Below are 20,075 nucleotides of genomic sequence, written 5' to 3'. Positions count from 1 at the left end.
CCGCCGGCTGTCAGCCCACGGGCTGCCGCGGCCGCTGCACGCGCGCCGTCCCGTCGCCCGCGCGCCTCCAGCCGCCCGCGCGCCTCCCGTGAGGCAGACCGCTGCCCGCGCGCCGCCGCCGCCCGCGCTCCGGCCGACGCCGCCGCCCCGCGCGCCTGCCGCCGCCGACGCCGGCTGCTGTAAGGAGGATGGAGAGGAGAGAGAACGGGAGGAGAGGGGTGTGAAAGGGGTAGTTGAACTGTGGGCTGAACTGTGGACCAAATCGAAGCCCATGATTTATATGGGCTGAACTGTGGCCCCATCAACTATATGGGCCGAAATGTATCCCATCATTTTTATGGGCCGAAACTAAGTCCAAATGAAAAAGTTTACTACGACCACGAAGTCCTCCTTCCTCCCCTTCGCCTCCAAAGGCTTAAAGGCTCCGCGACGAAAGGCGAGGCGACCGCCGCCGCCGCCGCAGTCCTCGCCGCCGCCGGAACCGACCGTACGGCGTCCGCTGCATTCCGAGTCTCCGTAGTCTTCGCGCCGCCTGATGAAGTAAGTAGTATCCGGCCTCTCGCAGCGCGTGTTCTAAATCCCTTTTTAAGCTGTGATTTCTGCTTGCGAATAGATGTGGTTATAAGCGTGAATTGTTACCGTTGGCTGTTGTAGATTCCTCTTGTGCTATGCTAGTTGGGATCATATTTACTGAGTTTTTGATGCTTTGAAGTAGTGTCACATAGATGAAATTGTAGTTTGTAGGGGAGGAGTAAGCAGACGAGCAGGAAATTTCTAATCCTGCGTCGCTATCAGCATTTTTGGTCTTGTAGCCATCTAAATTTGGTGTCTACTACTCCAGATTCCAGAGCAAGTGACTAGAGAAGATATTTGCTGTTAAATGTTAAGTTCAAGAGTTATTTGAATAAAAAATATTTTCAAGCAACCAATTAGTTGCAGATACAATGCGATTCTTAGGCCTTGAGATCAGGTTTTGTATGCAGATGATAAGGGGGCAGTATCAATAAAAGCCTAATTTTGACACATTTTGGTTACTAGCAATAAGTGCCCATGGAACTTATGGATGTCTTTTTTGTTTAAACCAAAAAATTGTGTTTGATCAAATTTATTCCATTGCGTGAATATTTGTATTATGTCACATTATGGCGAAGTTCCACAAGTGAAGCATAAGCTCCACTGGCAATCCCCATGAGTGCCTCGTGCCTCCCCTTCTCAACAATTGCACCGTCCTTCAGGACTGCAATAATATCAGCGCCTTGGATTGTTGAGAGGCGGTGTGCAACGACAACGGTTGTCCTTCCAACCATCACATGGTCCAGTGCATCTTGAACGATGCGCTCTGACTCAGCATCTAATGCGCTCGTCGCCTCATCTAGGAGTAGTATCCTGGGATCCTTGACAATGGCCCTTGCAATGGCTATTCGTTGTTTTTGCCCACCTGATAATTGGGTTCCCCTCTCTCCGACACTGGTGCTGTACCCCTCTGGCATACTTGATATGAACTCGTGGGCATTTGCTGCCTTAGCAGCTGCCACAATCTCTTCCTCAGTTACTTCTTCATTCTTTCCATAAGCTATGTTGGCACGGATCGTATCATTGAAAAGCACTGGTTCTTGGCTAACTAATCCCATCTGGTCCCTCAACCAACTGATCTCTAGTTTCTTGATTTCTACACCATCTAATAAGATTACACCAGAATCAGGATCATAAAACCGTTCTAGTAACACAATTGCTGTAGACTTGCCGCTGCCACTCTGACCAACAAGTGCCACAGTCTGCAATAAGCAGGTTTTGAGTTAGTCCCTGGACAATAAACTAAATCTTCAAAAAAAAAATTGAGAGAACATTGACAAAATTAGGCTTCTGTTAAATTAAGACCTTCCCAGAGGGGATGCTCAAGGTAAAGTCACTGAAGATTTGAACATCTGGACGGGATGGGTATCTGAAACTGATATGCGTAAATTCAATGTCACCCTTGACAAGCTCCAAGGTTAAACCTTCGTTGCTGCTGGAATCAATTTGAGATTTTCTATCTAAGATTGCAAATATGGAAGAAGCAGAATCCTTAGCCTTGCTCGAGTCAGAAGCCATGGCAGCAGTTGATGATACTCCCAGCATGGCCACAACTAAAGAAAAGAAAGCCTGCACTATAATAATTTGAAGTAAATATCAAAGTAAAATATTCATAAATAAATTTGAAAATGATTTCTAGATGTGACCTTGAAGACATCGCCAAAAGTAGAGTTGCCTTGACTAACAAACTTTGCACCAACATAGTAGCAAAGAGCAGAGGTCATAAACAACATCATGTTTGAGAAACCAAAACCAAGGCCTCCAACTATCCCCGTTCTTATTCCCTGGTATCTAGAAGCTTGACATTTCTGATTGTATTTTGTCATCACTTTCTTCTCAGCACAATAAGATGCTACTGTTCTGATGCTACCAACTGCATCAGTTGCAACTTGGCTTGCTTCTTCATACATGATCTACAGTCACATATCAAACATAAATGGAAAACAAACAACTTTAAAAATGACTGTCACATCCATAAGGATGAAAGGAAAGAGAATGCACAAATACATCGTGGCATATAGTCTACCATCAACGAAATGTGTAACTTGTCAATTTTTTCAGTGTGAAGCATGTATGGAGTAAAACTTATAAGATCACACACTTCAGGAAAAAACATGCGGAAATGTCCATAAAACTAATTATTTGCTCACCTTAGCATCTTGACTGAACCCCTGTAGGAACCTCACTTGAGCATAGCCCTGTAGACCGATTAAAGGAATTACAAATAAGATTATCAATGAAAGTTTCCAGTCCGCGATCATTGCAATTAATATTCCACAAACTAGGGTTGCAGTGCATTGGACAAGTAAGGCCAAATTATCGCCTACAAGGCGTCTCACATTAAGGGCATCGACACATAGCTTTCCACCAAGAGCTCCACTATAACAAATGACACAATTAGTATCTTGAATATTCGATTCCAATGATATAATGAACATATGATTAACTCACCTAGAATTTGCTGGATGATCAAACCAAGAAACTTCTTGGTGTACTATGCTTCGAAATGTCAAAGCACGGATGCGCTTTATAAGTTTCCCACCAGCGATTGCAAATAGAAGGATATTTGCTAGCTTTGATATCATAGCAATTGCACCCATCCCAACACAGAGCAATCCCCAAAAGGTTGCATCTTTCTCTCGCTTGTCTGGTGATTCATAAAAAACTTTAACAGCACTGGCCAGTACTAAACCAATCATTGGGAAGACAGCTCCATCAATTGCTGCTGCAAGAGAACCAAACAGAAGAATTGCGATTTCTGGTTTGTTTAGGCTAATTAGGCGACCCATGGATCCTTTTTTGGGTAACTTTCCATCATTTTTCAAATTGCGATTCTCACCGTCTGCACCATCATACTCTAGTAATTCAGTGGCCCCACGCAAGCTGAAGGGGAGGTTTAAAGAATGGGAGCTGCTCCCAGCTGAATTTCTACTTAATGAGCGTTTGAGTGACTGGCTCCTTTTATTTAATGGACCATCTAAGTGGGGGTCGATTGCCTGTTGCGCCTCTTGTAGCCGAATAAGTTGAGAGTATGCCCCGTTAGGATCCTTAACCAATTCATCATGATGTCCTGCATATGCAGTTTATTGTTGTTAATCTGCTTGGGAAAAAATAAGATAAAGAATGCACAGAAAAGACATCAACCTTGTTCTGCGATTTTTCCTTTATGTACAACTGAGATGCAGTGGGCATTTCTCACAGTGCTCAAACGGTGTGCCACAACAAGGGTGGTCCTTCCAACCATGATCTGATTCAGTGCGCCTTGGACTATCCTCTCAGACTCCAAATCCAATGCACTAGTGGCTTCATCAAGCAAAAGGATTTTGGGGTTTTTAAGTATGGCTCTGGCAATTGCTATCCTTTGCTTCTGCCCCCCTGAAAGCTGAGCGCCACGCTGTCCAACTAATGTATCGTAACCCTGCAATCATGTGAATACAAGATTAGTTCTTCATACATGAGGTGTGTGTTGGTATGAACAGATAGTGTTATGTGTGTACATTAGGCATGCTCTCAATGAATCTTGCTGCATTGGCAAGCTCAGCTGCTCTCTTAATTTCTTCAAGTGTTGCATTCTCTCTGCCATAAAGTATATTGTCCTTGATAGATGTCATGAAGAGTATTGGTTCCTGGTTAACAAGGCCAATCTTCCCTCGTATCCACTCCAGCCTCAAGCTCTTGATGTTCATTCCATCAATCAAAACCTCACCAGCCTGTGGATCGTAAAATCTCTCAACTAGATTTATCACAGTTGATTTGCCGCTACCACTCTCCCCTACTATGGCCATTGTTGTTCCATTTGATACACACATCGAAAATCCATCAAATATCAATTGCTCCGACCTGCTCGGGTAACTGAAGAATACATCCTTTAGCTCTATGTCACCCTTGATATCTTCTAACACAATCCCGCTAGTATCATCATAGTCAATCTCTGGTTTCCTCTTGATTACTTTAAACAATCTGTAAGCAGCAATTCTTCCTTCTTCAAAGGCAGCAGTACAGGGGGTCGCATCACCTAAAGCTCTATTCCAAACATTTGAAAATGTGCATGTTAGGAAATATAGTCCATGATGCGTTGAAAATTAAGCTTGAGTTTGTGAAATTCCATACAGGCACCAATATTAGCTAGTGCTATTAATTTGTTGTAGAGTAATATAATGTAAGCCCATTGGTTGAATTTAGCTGCTGATTTCGAATGGATTCTTAGCATCAATACCTACCTTGCACCTATCATGATACCAAACAAGATGTTCATGATATCCGCCCCACTATATCCTCTACTGAGGCTTAGCTTACTGCCATACCATACAATTAATCCAAAGCTGGAAAAATAGATTAAGTTGAGGAAACCCATGCCAAAGCCTTGGATAAACCCTTCCTTGACCGCACCCTTGTATGCTTTCTTTATCAGATCGTTGTAGAGGCCAATGGCTTTCTTTTCACCATTGAAGGATACCACCTGTTATTGAGTACACACATGTGCACAAATTAATTTACTATTTGTCATCTACATTGCACCATTAAGAAAATGCCTACCGTTCTTATAGATCCAACTGTTTGTTCAACAATGTCCCCTGCCTTGCTGTATGATGCTAGGCCCTCGTTAGATATTTTGGCTACCATCTTTGAGACAATTCCGGCAGCAAAGATAAAAGGTGGTATGGTAGAAAGCATGACGAGAGTGAGAAGCCAGCCTTTGAGGAACGCAAGCACAAAACCACCAAGGAAAGTGGTAACAAGCTGTAGAAACTTCCCAACCTAAAAGCAAGAATATTTCTTTTAGGCAAAAAAGGAGTGCTAAAGCCTAAATAAGATTACAGCGAATTGAAATGGTCAATCTAAAAATAATAAAGAGGGTAGATCAATAAGAGCCATGTTTTGTTGGTAGTCACAGCATGTATAGTAGCCAAGAGCATCACTGAAATAGTAGCTAACTTTATTTTATATTGTAGAAGGTCAAAAGCAATGAACAAGAAACAACTTGGTTTGTGCAGTTACCTTCTCACCAATAGCACCTTGAATTAGTGTAGTGTCAGTAGAGATACTGGAGATAACTTGTCCAGTTGTCATTTCCTTGTCAAAGAATGCCATATCTTGTCGCAGAATTGTCTTGAGATACAAGGATCGAATGCGAGTGGCCTGCCTTTCCCCAGTCACAGACCAGCATGACACCTCTGTCAAGCGTAGCTATTATGGTCATCTATTTATATCTGATGTAAGAGTTATTTTGTTGCCCTCCTATTATTAACTGTGCCACAGAATTATCATGGCCTCACTGGATGTTTTTTTTTTTTTTTTGGCCAGGTCAGTCAAAGGTTGGCTGACCAATTTCATTAAGATTGGGAAGAAAGGCCTCACTGGATGTTCAGATACTAGAATGTGGCTATTGGGTGTTCAGGTATTTGTAGATTATGATCATATGATATGTGTAGCTTCTCTTTTCTAATAATTAGGATGCTTAGTCATGCTATCATCAATATGTATTCCATACAAAAATATCCGTAAAGATAATTGTATCAATCATACTTACGGAGAAAACAAACAATCCCTGATCCAATGCCCAAGTAGACAAAGTATAGTACCGCCTGAAAGAAAAATAAGATATAATAACAAACATATTAGATCAGTATATAGCTATGAAGTAATATTTTATATTTTTAAACTCCCTTTTACTCCTCTTTAACACGATAGGGAGCTCTTGACATTTTCCTCAAAATAACTCTCAAGTTGTGTATTAATATTTTACTTATAAAGCTAAATCAGCAAAATTAGGACGAATGCTGCTCATGTATTTAAGTTGAGGCCATGACAGTGTTAATATCAATTTTCGTTCATATTTGTCCTGTAAGCTGTTAGCATAGACCAATAACTATTAACATGGTCCAGTCAACATTTGCAGGCCTGCCTTCATGCAGAAACAAAAGGGGGATCATCAGTATCTGTACCTTGTTGACTTGATGAAGGATGTTGCCCGGGGATGATTTCCCAAAGGCGTCGACCATCTGCCCGAAGATGATGGTCATGATTACTTGTGACATGCCGCTTGCAAGTGATGCTATGGTGCCAACCAGCATCAACGCCACATCTGTGCTGTCCGCATACTTGAACAGGTGATGGAATGCCACCTTGCCATCCTTGGCCATCCTCCTGTCATTCTCTTCCTTTCCACGCTTATCTCCATCAGCAGCTCTTGCTGTGGATGCTTCTTCCATGTTCTGCCTACTTAGTACCAGAGCAACATGTGCTTTACTTGTTATGTATTGCTCTGGCTGATATGGGTTGTCTAGCTTTTATAGTGTCCTTGTCATGTTAGATTCCACGTAACTGTTTTCTCAAGAAAAGATACCAGTTAACTGCATTCACAAAAGTTAACAGAAAAGATAGTGAGGTTTTATTTTTTCTTTCTTTTTGCAAAAATATAGTGAGGTTATAATTGTGGTAACAAAGGATAATGACATGAACATATAAAGAGTGGCAAGACGGCCATGAAGCGAGTAAAATGGGGAAATGATTAGCCAGACAACACCTTCTTCATGTCTCATCTTTGTCCAGGATGTCAACTCTATGTTGTTTAGTTGTGAATGTCGGACTTATTGCAAACTCTTGTGCTTTTTTTACACAGATAACTTGAACAGCCCATGGCAGAAATCATGGCGATATCGACAGGAATCTGAGGATCCATGTGTCTTTAAAGTCGTATCCTCTGCTTCCATCAGGTGACTAGGACATTTTGGCAGAGCCTGCTTAAACCTACATGTAAGTTTGTTTATCTGCTGCACAAGCTGACCTGGTCGTGTAGTTTGCAGTCTGATGGTTACTCTATTTTGTGTCTGAATCTGCAGATAGCTTTCACTTGATCTGGGCAGGTAGTCTCTTATCTAAATGAAAAATAAACTGCAAGCAGATGCAGCCAGGGTGACCGCCCAATTTTTAAATGAGACAATGCAGTCTGATTGAAGGATCTATGTTCGGTTCCGTTAAGCATCTCATCTATTGTGTCTTCTTCCTTTTGTTTCACGTGTGAAGGTGATGTTTTATCGGGAGTCTGTGTAGGAATGTTTTTTAATCTGTTGCTTTCATGGGAAAATCCATGATCAGCTGCCCAAATTCGTTTTGTTTTACAACATTACTCACAAACGATTGGAAGCTACTATTGCAGATTGTCACATCAGGTGTGTTGTGCCGGCGTCAAGATGTTCCTCCTCTTGGGCTTTTGTCAGAAGCAAGGGCCAAGGGGTCACTCTGGATTCTGCTGCATGATGCAGCAGCTGTTCATGGAGTTCCAGCCTTCCAGGAGATGGTGATGGTCCTCGCGTTTAGATTTCTTGCACCCATTTCCATCTCTAGTTGGAGAGAGGATGAGGAAGGCGGCGGCGATGCAGGGATTATGCTGCTGATCAGTGGACCTTCAATCGTAGATTCACCACCTCAGAACAATTTGGATGGAAGAGTTTCAAATTTTGTGCAGCATTACGAACTGCAAAGTGGTTGCGTGACTTGATTTTGTTGCCCTATAGTCTGATGATGTACTTGCCATTTGAAACGGCCAGATTCTCGCTAAAGATGCTCTGGCTCCTTTATAATTAGCAGATGGGAATTGAAACACTACTTGCAAATTTTGCAAGCTTGTTACTACCTCAAATGAAATCTTTGTGGGTACTAGTTCATTTCTTAATATAGGCCATCATGTGACAAGTTGTCTTCATCAGTTTTTCTCGACAAAATTGACTTTCTCCGTGTTTCAGTTGTATGGAGGACGATCCACTGCAGCTTACAGACAAACTCTTGAGCACATGCTGTATTTCACCACAAATCAGGTCGATATACTTACAAGTTCTGAGGTGGTATATAGATGTGATTTTTTTTTATAATTATTTGTATGATTTTTCGACAAACAAGAGGATATCGTATCGAGGGATTACAAGTGCTGGGAAGATGGTCAGCTATCTTACACATTAGTTTCTCCCAGCTATTTACTCCCAATCCTATGTACAGTCCTGGCATGCAGCAGCACGGTGACGGCAACACCGTGTGCCCATGGTCACGAGGGCTTGGAGTCACCGGCGCGTTCGGAGCTCATGCGGAGCTCCACCAACGAAGCATACACGCCATCCTTCTTCGCCATCAGCTCCTCGTGCCCCCCCGTGGCGACGACCTCGCCGTCCTTGAGGACGGCGATCACGTCGGCGCCCCTGATCGTCGACAGTCGGTGAGCCACCACGACCGTCGTCCGGCCGACCATCACCGACTCCAGCGCCGCCTGGACGGCGCGCTCCGACTCGGCGTCCAGCGCGCTCGTCGCCTCGTCGAGGAGGAGGATCCTGGGGTCCTTGAGGATGGCCCTCGCGATGGCCACGCGCTGCTTCTGCCCGCCGGAGAGCTGGACGCCCCTCTCGCCGGCGCAGGTGTCATAGCCTCCGGGCAGCGCCGAGATGAACTGGTGCGCGTTCGCGGCCCTCGCGGCGGCGACGATCTCCTCCTCCGTGGCGTCGCCTTCCTTGCCGTAGGCGATGTTGGCGCGGACCGTGTCGTTGAACAGGACGGGCTCTTGGCTCACCAGCCCCATCTGCTGCCGCAGAAACCCGACTTTGAGGTTCTTGATGTCGACGCCGTCTAGTGTCACTGTTCCTGAATCAGGGTCGTAAAATCTTTCCAGTAGTGCTATCACGGTTGATTTGCCACAGCCGCTCTCTCCGACAAGGGCAACCATCTACAAGAAAATGCTTAATATATGTTGGAGAGAAACGGAAGATTTTATGGTAAGGTGGTAGAATTATATGTTACCTTTCCTGATGGTATTCTCAGCGACAGATTTCTGAATATTTGTATGTCTGGGCGTGATGGGTATGAGAAACAGACGTGGTGGAGTTCGAGCTCACCAGCCACATTAGCAAAGACCATGCCGTCATCACTGCTCGAGTCGATCTTCGATTCACGGTCAATCATGGCAAATATTGAGGTTGCGGATGCCTTGGCCTTGGCAGAATCTGAACCCATCGCACTTGTCTGGGAAACTCCTATGGTTGCCATGAGCAAAGCAAAGAACACCTACAGAAGAACACATTAGACATTACACAACACAAAACGACTGAAAATGAATCAGCTTGAGAGTTCTCTCACCCTGAATATTTCAGTGAATGTGGCCTTGCCATCAAGCATGAACTTGGCTCCTACATAGAAACAAAGGGCATATGTAGAATAGAGCACAAAGAATGATATGCCAAAACCCAAGCCACTGACAATCCCTTGGCGTATCCCCTGTCGCACCGGAGCTTCACATTTTTTGTAGTAAGCCTTCATTATCCTATTCTCAGCACAGAACGAAGCGACAGTCCGTATACTACTGACAGCATCATGTGCTACTTGAGTTGCCTCTTCATACTTTATCTGCAACCCAACATTCAGAAAAATATAGCAACAGGAGTACATTTTAGCAGGATAGTATCATTTTTATTTTTATTTTTTGCCCAGAGGTGACATGTACCTTAGCATCTGCACTGAATCCCTCCAAAAACTTTATCTGGAAGAATCCCTGGAGACCTCCCAAAGGAAGCACAACCGTGGCAACAAGGGCAAGCCTCCAGTTTGCAACCATTGCAATGATAAATCCAGCAATAATTGTAACAGAGCTGCGAACAAACAACGCTAACGAATCTCCTACAAGACGCCGAATATTTGAAGCATCAACAGATAGCCTCGCACCAATTGTTCCACTGGGCATAAAACAGTAAAGGAAGTAAATAACGCAGTGCAGATTTAATGGTAAATCTGGGATGTAATGCACAAACGTGGAATAATTAGTGACTGACCTTGCATTTGAGGGATTATCAAACCAACTGACTTCTTGATGAACAATTCTTTTAAAAGATAAAGAACGAATGCGCTCCACCAATTTCCCACCAGCCACTCCAAATAGGAAATTTTCCATTGGCAAGGAAATAAGGGAAACAATTCCAGCCGCTACATACATCAATGTCCAGAACCGTGCATCTTTCTTAAGTTGATGTGGTGGCTCATAGAACGATTTTATGGAACTGGAGATCAGCAAACCTAACATTGGGAAGAGAACACCTGCTACAACTGCAGCAGCTGTACCTAATAGAAGAACTGGTATCTCTGGTTTGTTAAGAGATATAAGTCGACAGAGGGGCACCTTCTTGTGCTCTTCATTGTCATCTAATACCTTGGATGGTACCTCAGTATGCATGCTCTCAGGGACTATCATACCAGCTGCTGTGGTTAAATGCACACTAGTACTCCCAAATGAAGTTCCTCGACTTAATGATCTCTTAAATGATGCATTGCGGCCTCTAGATTTGCTAATGGACATGACACTTTGGACAGTTGAAATAGACCTTTGATAATCGACACCAGATTTATGCAGTTCTTCAGTTGCACCCTGCAGTTGTATAAGCTGAGAATATGCACCATTTAGGTCCTTGAGTAGTTCAGTATGCGTGCCTGGTTAACATTAACAAGTTAGTCATTAAACTCTGAGATTCACAAGAATTACATCGTAGGTGCGTGAAGGGTTCAGACCTTGTTCAACTACTCTTCCATGCTGCACGACTGATATAATGTCAGCATCTTTTATGGTGCTCAGCCGATGAGCTACTACAATCGTGGTCTTGTCTTGCATAATTCTATTAAGGGCCTCTTGAACCACTCGCTCAGATTCCATGTCTAGTGCACTAGTTGCTTCATCAAGCAGCAAGATTTTGGGATTTTTAAGGATCGCTCTTGCGATAGCAATTCTTTGCTTTTGCCCTCCAGATAGCTGAGCTCCATGTTCACCAACCATTGTGTCCAGGCCCTGAGAAAACAGAAGAGATGGTTAGTTAGTTGTCAAATAACAATATGATTGAAAAATCGCACAGGTTGAAGCATTTCTGTGTCTTTCATACATTAGGTAGATTCTCAATGAACTTCGCTGCATTAGCAAGCTCTGTTGCAGCCATTATCTCCTCAGTCGTTGCATCTTCTCTTCCATAGACAATGTTCTCTCGGATACTAGTGGCAAACAGCAGTGGTTCCTGACTGACAAGGCCGATCTTTTCCCTAATCCACCTAAGCCTCAGAGTCTTTATGTTAACACCATCAATCAAAACTTCACCAGCCTGTGGATCATAGAATCTCTCGACAAGATTAATCACCGTTGACTTTCCGCTGCCACTCTCCCCTACTATAGCCATAGTTATGCCATTCAAGACATGTAACGAAAACCCATCAAATATCAACTGGTCAGGCCTGGATGGATAGCTGAAGTACACATTCCTCAGCTCTATGTCACCTTTGATGTTCTCTAATACCGCACCATCTATTCCACTAGAATTAATTGCTGGCATTCTTTCGATTGTTTGCATCATTCTATAACCAGCAGCCTGCCCAGAAGCAAAAGCAGACATACATGGCGTTGCCTCACCCAGTGACCTGGAAAGCAAAATGTGTATTTTCATAAGAACATAATAGCTATGTATATGCAACATCTGATATGACAAACGTCACTAGCAAGATATATCTGCTGGAATAAAAAGTTGTTACCCTGCTCCTTTTTGGAGCAAGATCTTCAATGTAATGAGTTGGTTATATGCACTATTATATGTGTACTAGAATTTTTCTTCTGTCCATATGAAATTTAGAGCAAAATAAAAATTATATATCACAGGTCAGGCAGTCCAGGCCATTTTATATTGAACGGAATGAACCAATTAAGAATTCCCTATAATATAGTTTAGCTATTATGCAGAGAAAGAGATAATATAATATTATGAATTATGTACCTAAATTGTTGGTGAGTTTATGAAAGAGCATTATTTTCTTTGATATTTCAGACTAACATTATACCTTTTAACACTAGAATAACATTAAGTAACTCCCCATGTTGATCACTTACATTGCACCAGTCATGAATGCCATCCAGACAGTGACAACTTGCCCTCCTTCATATCCTTTATCGATAATCAATTTCGCCCCATACCATGCTGCTAGACCATACGTGCAAAACAGCATAAACATAATAAAACCAAAGCCCAGGCCAGTTGCAGTGCTTTCTTGAACAGCAGAGACATATGCACTGTGAATGTATTTGTTGTATAGTGCAATGGCTCGGTTCTCACCATTGAATGAAGCAACCTTCAATTGGGTAGAGCAAGAGCTAACTAAGAATCTATAGTGACAGTTAAGACATAAAGAAAAGGATTTAACAAGGAAACACCGTTCTGATAGCTCCAATCGTCTGTTCAACGACATTCCCCGCTTCATTATACTTGGATTGACCATGAGTTGACAGCTTTGATATAGTCCATGACATAGTTGCTCCAGCAATTATTATAGGAGGAATACTTGAGAGCATGACACATGATAAAAGCCATCCTTTAGCGAAAGAAACTACGAAACCCCCCACAAATGTAGCAGTGAGTTGTATAAACTTCCCAACCTGAAAAAGACAATCACAATTGGTCACATATTCCCAGTGTAAAAAAAGCCAATTAGTTTGGACTGTCTGAAATAGTCATCAAATCAATTACAATAATGTAAAGAAAAACTAATCATTCGATCAAGCATGGAACTTGCTTGAAACACTGGTAAGAATAGTACATCTACTAGTACAAATATGATTCCTACGTGATTGGACCTTCAGAAACAATACCGAGAAGCAGCATCAAACAACATATTTAAAGTACTGCATAAGTATACCTTTTCACCAATTGCATCCTGGATGAGTATTGTATCTCCAGACATCCTCTCAACTACTTGTCCAGTTGTCATCTCCTTTTCAAAAAATGCAATATCTTGCCTCAATACAGCTTCAAGATATAGCCCTCGTATGCGGGCAGCTTGTCTTTCGCCAGTAATCATCCAACATGCAACCTCTGATAAGACGATGAAAAGCAGTCATGGCCAATTCACATACTCCATACCAGGCAGTGGCTCTAACACAACCTGCATATGGATGTTCTAGGCACATAGCGGCTTCAGAAATTGGAAAATGCAAATATAATGTGCAAAATGATGGATGTTCTACTTTGAACTTAAGAATTTATTAATGTATTTGTTAATGTTTATTTGTTTTTGAAAATGTCAGGATAAGAATAGGTAATCTAGAAATTTAAGACATTCACACAGCTAACAAAAAATTATCCATGACAGGGAAAACGAACAGCTCAATACATTCATCCATGTAGGAGCTAGAACCACTAGTCTCTTTTTCCTCCCTCTTTACTTATTTGAAATGAAAAAGATTAACTGAAAAACAGTTTTAAGGGCAAACTAAATGGAAAAAATGAACATATGATGTTGATGAAGAAATAGTAGTACTTACGGAGGAAGCAAGCAAACCATGATCCAATAGCCAAATAGAAGAACTTCAGGCACACCTGAAACGACAGTGCCAGATTAGCTAAGGCCGAATTCCAGCTGTTTTGATAAATAGATAGATGAAAAAACAATTCATGAGCAGTACCACACACACATAGGCATCAATGTTTCATGCATCTCTTGACCAATATTAGAAATCACACTTTAAATGACTACACATTGTTGTGCAGTACTTTTTTTATCAGAAATAACTGAACTACTGATGTAAAACTTGACTAACCAAAACCTACTCCAGTGAAGAAATTGGGAACGGAACATGCTAGAGTAAACAGTAAAAGAGAAAATTGCTCCTTTGCCACAAAGTGTTGTGGCATAGTCAAATTTTGACACAGAGCTTTGTGGCAAAGGAGGAGAAATTTTCTCACGGTAAAAATGAATTCAGTTCAATCACTATGATCTATCCCAAATGTGCTTCCACCACTTCCTCGCATCAATCACTGTGCCACAAAGTTGTATTTTATCGATAATTTGACTATGTCATAAAATTCCTCGTGCATGCCACACAACTTTGTGGCGAAGGAAGAGCCACACAACTTTGTGGCGAAGGAAGAGAAATTTTCTCACAGTAAAAATGAATTCAGTTCAATCACTGTGCGTTATCCATGTGTGCTTCTACCACTTCCACGGATCAATCGGCCGCGACGTGGCCGCGCGTCGTAGAAACCAAACTTCTGCAGCTGAAATCAAATCAAAGCTAGAAACAACAACGGAACTCGAGCTGCGGTTGACTTGGAGTTGGGGAGAGACGTGCCTTGGAGACGCGGTGGAGGACGTCGTCGCGGGAGCCGGAGCCGAAGGCGTCGACGACCTCGCCGAAGACGAGGTTCATGAGCGGCTGCGCCGCGCCGCTCGCGGCCGCCCCCGCCGCGCCGGCCGCCATGAGCAGCGCGTCCACCCCGTCCGCGTACCTGAACAGCCGGTGCAGCCCCACCTTCCCCTGCGCCGCCGCCTCCCCTCCCTCGCTGCCTCGCGCGGCCATCCCTCTCCTCCTCCTCCTCGCGACGACGACGACGATGGGGGCCTCGCATTGCGGCGGCTGGCCTCCGTTTTGTAGGGGAGGAATTCCGCCGCGGGAGAGGCGATTCCGGCGGCGGGAGGGAGAAGCAGCCGCTGGGTTGGGTTTGGTTTTGGTTTTGGTTGCCAACTTGAAAATGAAAAATATTTCAGTTCAAGATAGAAAGAAAAATAAAATCAGATAGTTGAAGGCTTGAAGCTTCGAAAAGTTGACTTGCAATTAATCAAAGACTCGAAGAGTTTCCATGGCATATTTTTTCAGCATATACCTAGACTGATACGAAAATAGAAGAGCAGTAATAGCATCTAAACTCTACTACATGAAGCAATGTTCATGTTAATTAGGACTTCTTTAAAACATATCATATTGTGTAAACTAGTATCATAAATGCTCACTCAACGTTTGAACTATAAAAATTTTGTAATGTAGTCTAATTTTATAATCTATTCGCTCCATCATATAATATAAGGCGTGGTTCAAGTTGGCACAGTCTCCAAAACTAATCTTTAACTTATAATTTCTCATATACTATAGGTTTTGTCAATAAAATTGTAACCATATGAAAGTAAATTTAAATCTCAATCTAATGATATAAGTTTTAACAAATAAAATTCATTTCATATTATACTAAGTGTTGGATAAATGTTTTAAAGGTTAAATCTTGAAATGCGTACGTGTCTTATATTATGGGATGGAGGAAGTATGTACTAATATAAAAGAAGGTAGTGGTGGTAGTGAGTCTGCCGTCACCACCACCACCCATCTACCATATGGGACTCACAAATTATGGGTTGCTTGTCTCTTAACCCCCACATGTCATAGATCCATCAAAAGGAAAATATGACTAGAATGTTATGAAAATTTTCATCAGCAAAAATAGTATAATGATAATATATTATTATATTTGTCTCAAAATATAATAATTTAGGAATTAATGGGACATATCCTAGTCCACAAATCTAGACAGCCCCTTGTCCAGATTCATTAGACTAGACTAGGATGTGTCCCATCCAATCCTAAATTGTTATATTTTGGGATGGAGAGGGTAGACAACTAGGGAAAAAAACATGTTGCAACGCACGGACATTATGTTGTTGGTTGAAAAAGTGCAATCTTAACAGTGACAATATAAGGTCCATATTTATAGTACTGGGATGTGATGTGTCACACCCACCAAAATCTCTTATATTATGAGACGGGGAAGTACCATTTAACAGTTTAAAAAATGTGCACCCGGAAAAGGAGGGGAGTTGAGTTCCCAACTCTGATGCTGAACTCAGCCTAACTCTCTTGGGATCCAAATAACCTGCATTATGGTCTAGGTTTGACTCTATTATGGTCAAGTGGTTTAAACAATTATATAGTTAATAGAAATATTTTGTTTTTACAAATTAACTATAAATTTTTAAATTATATGACTTATACAGAAATTAGCATCGTATACTAGAACGCTACTAGAGCTATCCAGATACTAGCCTACACGGTGTCAAATACCATGACACGTGCGCTCTCACATATAACACTCCTTAGGAACACATGAGCTTTATAAAAAGGAAATTCAAGGCCATATGTACTATGAATTTCGAAACGTTCCATATTTTGCAAAAGAGTTTTGAGAGAAAAAATCCAATTGCAAATATTGGTTCCAATAGAAACTGCCGTGTCCGACTCCGACTCCGATCCCCTTACTACCCCTGCACCGACCTAATCGTCTATAAATACACAGCCCACCCTCCCCAAGGCCTCCTCTATTCAGTTTCCCCAACTCAACTCAACTCGTCTCGCCTCCTCCGCCGCCGCAATCGCGAATCGCGCGCGAGAGAGAGAGAAAAAAAAAGAAGAAAAAAACCGAGCAGCTAAGCAAGAGCAAATGCACGAGGCGGCGGCGAACGACGGGGCCTACTGCCCGGACTGCCGGCGCGCGACGGCGGTGGTGCTCGACCACACCACCGGCGACACCATCTGCACCGAGTGCGCGCTCGTCCTCGACGCGCGCTACATCGACGAGACGTCCGAGTGGCGCACCTTCGCCAACGACGGCGCCAGCGACGACCGCGACCCCAACCGCGTCGGCGACCGCGCCGACCCCTTCCTCCCCGACCACGTCGGCGGCACCACCATCGCCTACTCCGCCGCACCGCCCAAGAACGCCTCCGCCGCCGACGCCGCCGCCCCGCTGCTGACGAGGAGGAGGGTCGACGTCGTCGGCCCGTCCCCGGAGAACGCGCTCGTCGCCGCGTTCAGGGGCATCGCCGACATGGCCGACCGCCTCGGCCTCGTCGCCACCATCCGCGACCGCGCCAAGGAGGTGTTCAAGAAGCTCGGCGAGGCGCCCAAGGGGTTCCCGCGCGGCCGGAACCGCGACACCGTCTACGCCGCCTGCCTCTTCATCGCGTGCCGCAACGAGGGGATGCCGCGGACGTACAAGGAGCTCGCCTCCGTCACCGCCGAGGGCGCCGCCGCCAAGAAGGAGATCGGCAGGCTCACCACCCTCATCAAGAAGCACCTCGGCGACCAGGGCGAGGGGCGGGCAATGGACATCGGCGTCGTGCGCTCCACCGACTACCTCCGCCGCTTCTGCTCCAGGCTCGGCCTGGGCCACCAGGACGTGCGCGCCGCCGGGGACGCGGTGCGCCGCCTCGAGGAGCGCCTCGACGTGCGGCGCAACCCGGAGTCCATCGCCGCCGCCATCATCTACATGGTCATGCAGCGCGCCGGCGGCAGCAAGTCCGTGCGCGACGTCTCCACGGCCACCGGCGTCGCCGAGGGCACCATCACGGCGGCGCACAAGGAGCTGGCTCCCCACGCCAGCGTCCTCTTCGGTGGCTAGGGCTACACGCCGCCGTGCCCCGCCATTGATTCTTGGGGTTCTTGGCATGTGTTCGACGACATGCCAATGTCGTTCGACTTGGACATATGGAGTTCTGAGTTCATGTGAACTTGGTTTCGTTAATCCGTGCTTGATTCGTTCTGTTTCAAGCTGACGAACCGAATTTGGACTTGGTTTCGTTAATCCGTGCTTGATTCGTTCGGTCTCAAGCTGACGAACCGAATTTGGACCTGGTTTCGTTAATCCGTGCTTGATTCGTTTGGTTTCAAGCTGACGAACCGAATCGATAGAGATGCTGTTGCTCATTGCTCGTGTTCGCGAATGAGCTGATGAACGTTAGAGGCATCTGTTGCATGACCTCGAAAACGTGAAGCCTGTTCTTGCGAGACAGCCTGACAGATTTTCAGATTTTTAGCAATGAGATTAGTGCCGTACTACGTACAGCCGAATCATTTGACATTCATGCCAACTGAAAGAATCTGGCACTAATTTTTTTGGGAGAAAAAAAAAGAAGAGAATTTGACACATGGAACCTGTTCTTGCTTGCAAGACAACTGTACATGTTATAAGCGAGCTAGTACTAAAGGAGATGAGTACAAATGTACCATCCGAATCACCTGAAGATATATCAATTGAACGAACCTGACATGGGTTGTTGGGCTGATCTGCTGATGTTACTCAGACATGTTACTTTGATCAGTCTCTTTAGTTACCTGATGATGCACAGGCTTCGTATTCAGGTTGAATACTTGAATGCCATAGCAATAGCATGAATAAACGGTAACAAATGCGGACAAATATTGATCAATGTATTTGATGCGCAGTAGAACTTTTATCCTCCTAGTTCCTATAAGAGATGCGGCAATGACTTTGCACAGAACATGGAGAAGATCATTAGAAGAATCAAGAATTTACACGCGGAACATGGAGAAACAGCATCAAGAATCGTAGTTTATCTTAACAGAGATATACCAGCTATCACTGGTATAAATTGAATGGCATGCTTTTATAGTTCACAAAAATGTATAACAATTCAAGCCTACCATCCTGCTCCAAATGCAAAGGAGTGAAGGAAGACTTCAAAGAACGATGCATTGCAGTCACAGAAGAGAACATTACAACAACCAGAACCCAACGTATGGAACTGCAAAAGCACTCCAACTTTTAAGTGAGGATGGAAATTTTCAACAGGGACTTGAAATAGAACTGGCCTCATATCAACCAAAGAAAGCAGCCCAACCAGAAACCTAAGCTTTCTATTGAAGATCAGGCTGGTCCTGGATTTTCTATAACTTAATTTGATAACCACTAATGGAGATGATATTATCAGGCAAATACAACAAGAACAAGGCTAGGTCTTGTTGAAAAAAAAAGTGAGCTAAGCCAATATTGAATTTAAATCTGTATAGCTTTTCACCTCTTAATTAAGGTTCAAATCGAAGTAACCAACTAGATTAACCATAGGAAGAAGACAAGATAATTCTACCAACAAGTATCACCAAGAAAGAAATATACGAAGGAATGGTTTCTGCGTCCAAGTTAATGGTAAAAGCTGATGGCTAGTCTTGATACTCTAGAAAAACCTTATATAATTAATTCTTAGCACAAATATAACACAAAAGCAGCAACAATGCATCAACCAAAATCAGTTGAGGCACAACTTAAACTTTGCTTATAAGAGGCAAACAGAAACATGATAAATATTACTCGTTATATTATATACTCCCTCCGTTTCACAATGTAAGTCATTCTAGCATTTTCCATATTCATATTGATGTTAATGAATCTAGATAGATTCATTAACATCAATATAAATATGAGAAATGCTAAAATGACTTACATTGTGAAACAGAGGAAGTAAAATCTAGTGTGGTAGTTATAATTCTGCAAACCTCTTGACTGATATAGATTCATACCAAAATCCATGGGAACCCATAAGATGCTGCTGCTGGCCATATTACATATAGTCTAGCAGCCACCTATTCTACACTCACAAACATCTTGGCAAGCAAAGATGTATCATTGCCATACTATAATCACTTAACCCCAGAGCATAACAAAAACATACAATTAAACACTCCAACATACCATTCAGCAAGACAATAAACACATATTAGCATTCATCAACCAAAGTAATATCCCTGCGCATTTTCCAGTAAAAAAGGTCAGCGGCAAATGTCATAGATCACATTGGCATGGTCAGAGCAGAGCAATGAGCAGCTGCACACTCTTCTGAGTTGCGACTGCTAAATAAAAAAAATACTATACTCTGAACTTGAT

General features: G+C 43.4%; 2 protein-coding genes, 1 long non-coding RNA gene and 1 pseudogene across 6 annotated transcripts; 2 read left to right on the top strand and 2 right to left on the bottom strand.

Moving 5' to 3' along the window:
• Nucleotides 1-401: 401 nt before the first annotated feature.
• Nucleotides 402-4,646, bottom strand: LOC127774289 (ABC transporter B family member 11-like; annotated as a pseudogene).
• A 995-nt stretch (nucleotides 4,647-5,641) lies between these two features.
• Nucleotides 5,642-8,289, top strand: LOC127773444 (uncharacterized). Its single transcript, XR_008017568.1, has 5 exons — nucleotides 5,642-5,788; nucleotides 5,878-5,971; nucleotides 6,473-6,683; nucleotides 7,196-7,329; nucleotides 7,416-8,289. It is a non-coding gene; the product is annotated as an uncharacterized LOC127773444 (long non-coding RNA).
• Nucleotides 8,290-8,398: 109 nt separating this feature from the next.
• LOC127773443 (ABC transporter B family member 4-like) lies at nucleotides 8,399-15,080 on the bottom strand. 4 transcript variants are annotated; one of them, XM_052299501.1, is made up of 12 exons: nucleotides 14,702-15,080; nucleotides 13,895-13,949; nucleotides 13,270-13,445; nucleotides 12,788-13,009; nucleotides 12,467-12,705; nucleotides 11,478-12,003; nucleotides 11,113-11,386; nucleotides 10,383-11,034; nucleotides 10,058-10,286; nucleotides 9,694-9,960; nucleotides 9,358-9,621; nucleotides 8,400-9,283 (listed from the first exon to the last, which is right to left on the bottom strand). In XM_052299501.1, exons 1-12 carry the CDS (start codon nucleotides 14,927-14,929, stop codon nucleotides 8,615-8,617), a joined length of 3,801 nt encoding a protein of 1,266 aa, XP_052155461.1. In that variant the 5' UTR covers nucleotides 14,930-15,080; the 3' UTR covers nucleotides 8,400-8,614. The 4 variants fall into 4 exon arrangements, with proteins under 4 accessions (XP_052155460.1, XP_052155461.1, XP_052155462.1 ...); XM_052299500.1 differs by having other exon boundaries at nucleotides 8,399-9,283; nucleotides 10,058-11,034; XM_052299502.1 differs by lacking the exon at nucleotides 14,702-15,080 and having other exon boundaries at nucleotides 8,403-9,283; nucleotides 13,270-13,530; nucleotides 13,895-13,936.
• A 1,651-nt stretch (nucleotides 15,081-16,731) lies between these two features.
• On the top strand, nucleotides 16,732-20,074 carry LOC127775187 (transcription initiation factor IIB-like). Its single transcript, XM_052301507.1, has one exon. It carries the CDS (start codon nucleotides 16,836-16,838, stop codon nucleotides 17,793-17,795), a length of 960 nt encoding a protein of 319 aa, XP_052157467.1. The 5' UTR covers nucleotides 16,732-16,835; the 3' UTR covers nucleotides 17,796-20,074.
• Nucleotide 20,075: the final 1 nt, after the last annotated feature.

Source organism: Oryza glaberrima, chromosome 5 (genome assembly GCF_000147395.1).
Source record: "Oryza glaberrima chromosome 5, OglaRS2, whole genome shotgun sequence".
Classification (NCBI taxonomy): domain Eukaryota; kingdom Viridiplantae; phylum Streptophyta; class Magnoliopsida; order Poales; family Poaceae; genus Oryza; species Oryza glaberrima.
The sequence above is the reverse complement of the archived record's forward strand: the minus strand, read 5'-3'. Positions and strand labels throughout refer to the sequence as shown.

Excerpts from the sequence above, each read along its gene's own strand:
- LOC127775187 (XM_052301507.1), top strand. The coding sequence starts at position 16,836 with ATGCACGAGGCGGCGGCGAACGACGGGGCCTACTGCCCGGACTGCCGG.
- LOC127773443 (XM_052299500.1), bottom strand. The coding sequence starts at position 14,929 with ATGGCCGCGCGAGGCAGCGAGGGAGGGGAGGCGGCGGCGCAGGGGAAG. Across the intron at positions 11,387-11,477 it reads TCATTGAGAATCTACCTAAT|GGCCTGGACACAATGGTTGG; the intron begins GTATGAAAGACA and ends CTGTTTTCTCAG. Across the intron at positions 9,961-10,057 it reads GATTCAGTGCAGATGCTAAG|ATAAAGTATGAAGAGGCAAC; the intron begins GTACATGTCACC and ends GTTGGGTTGCAG.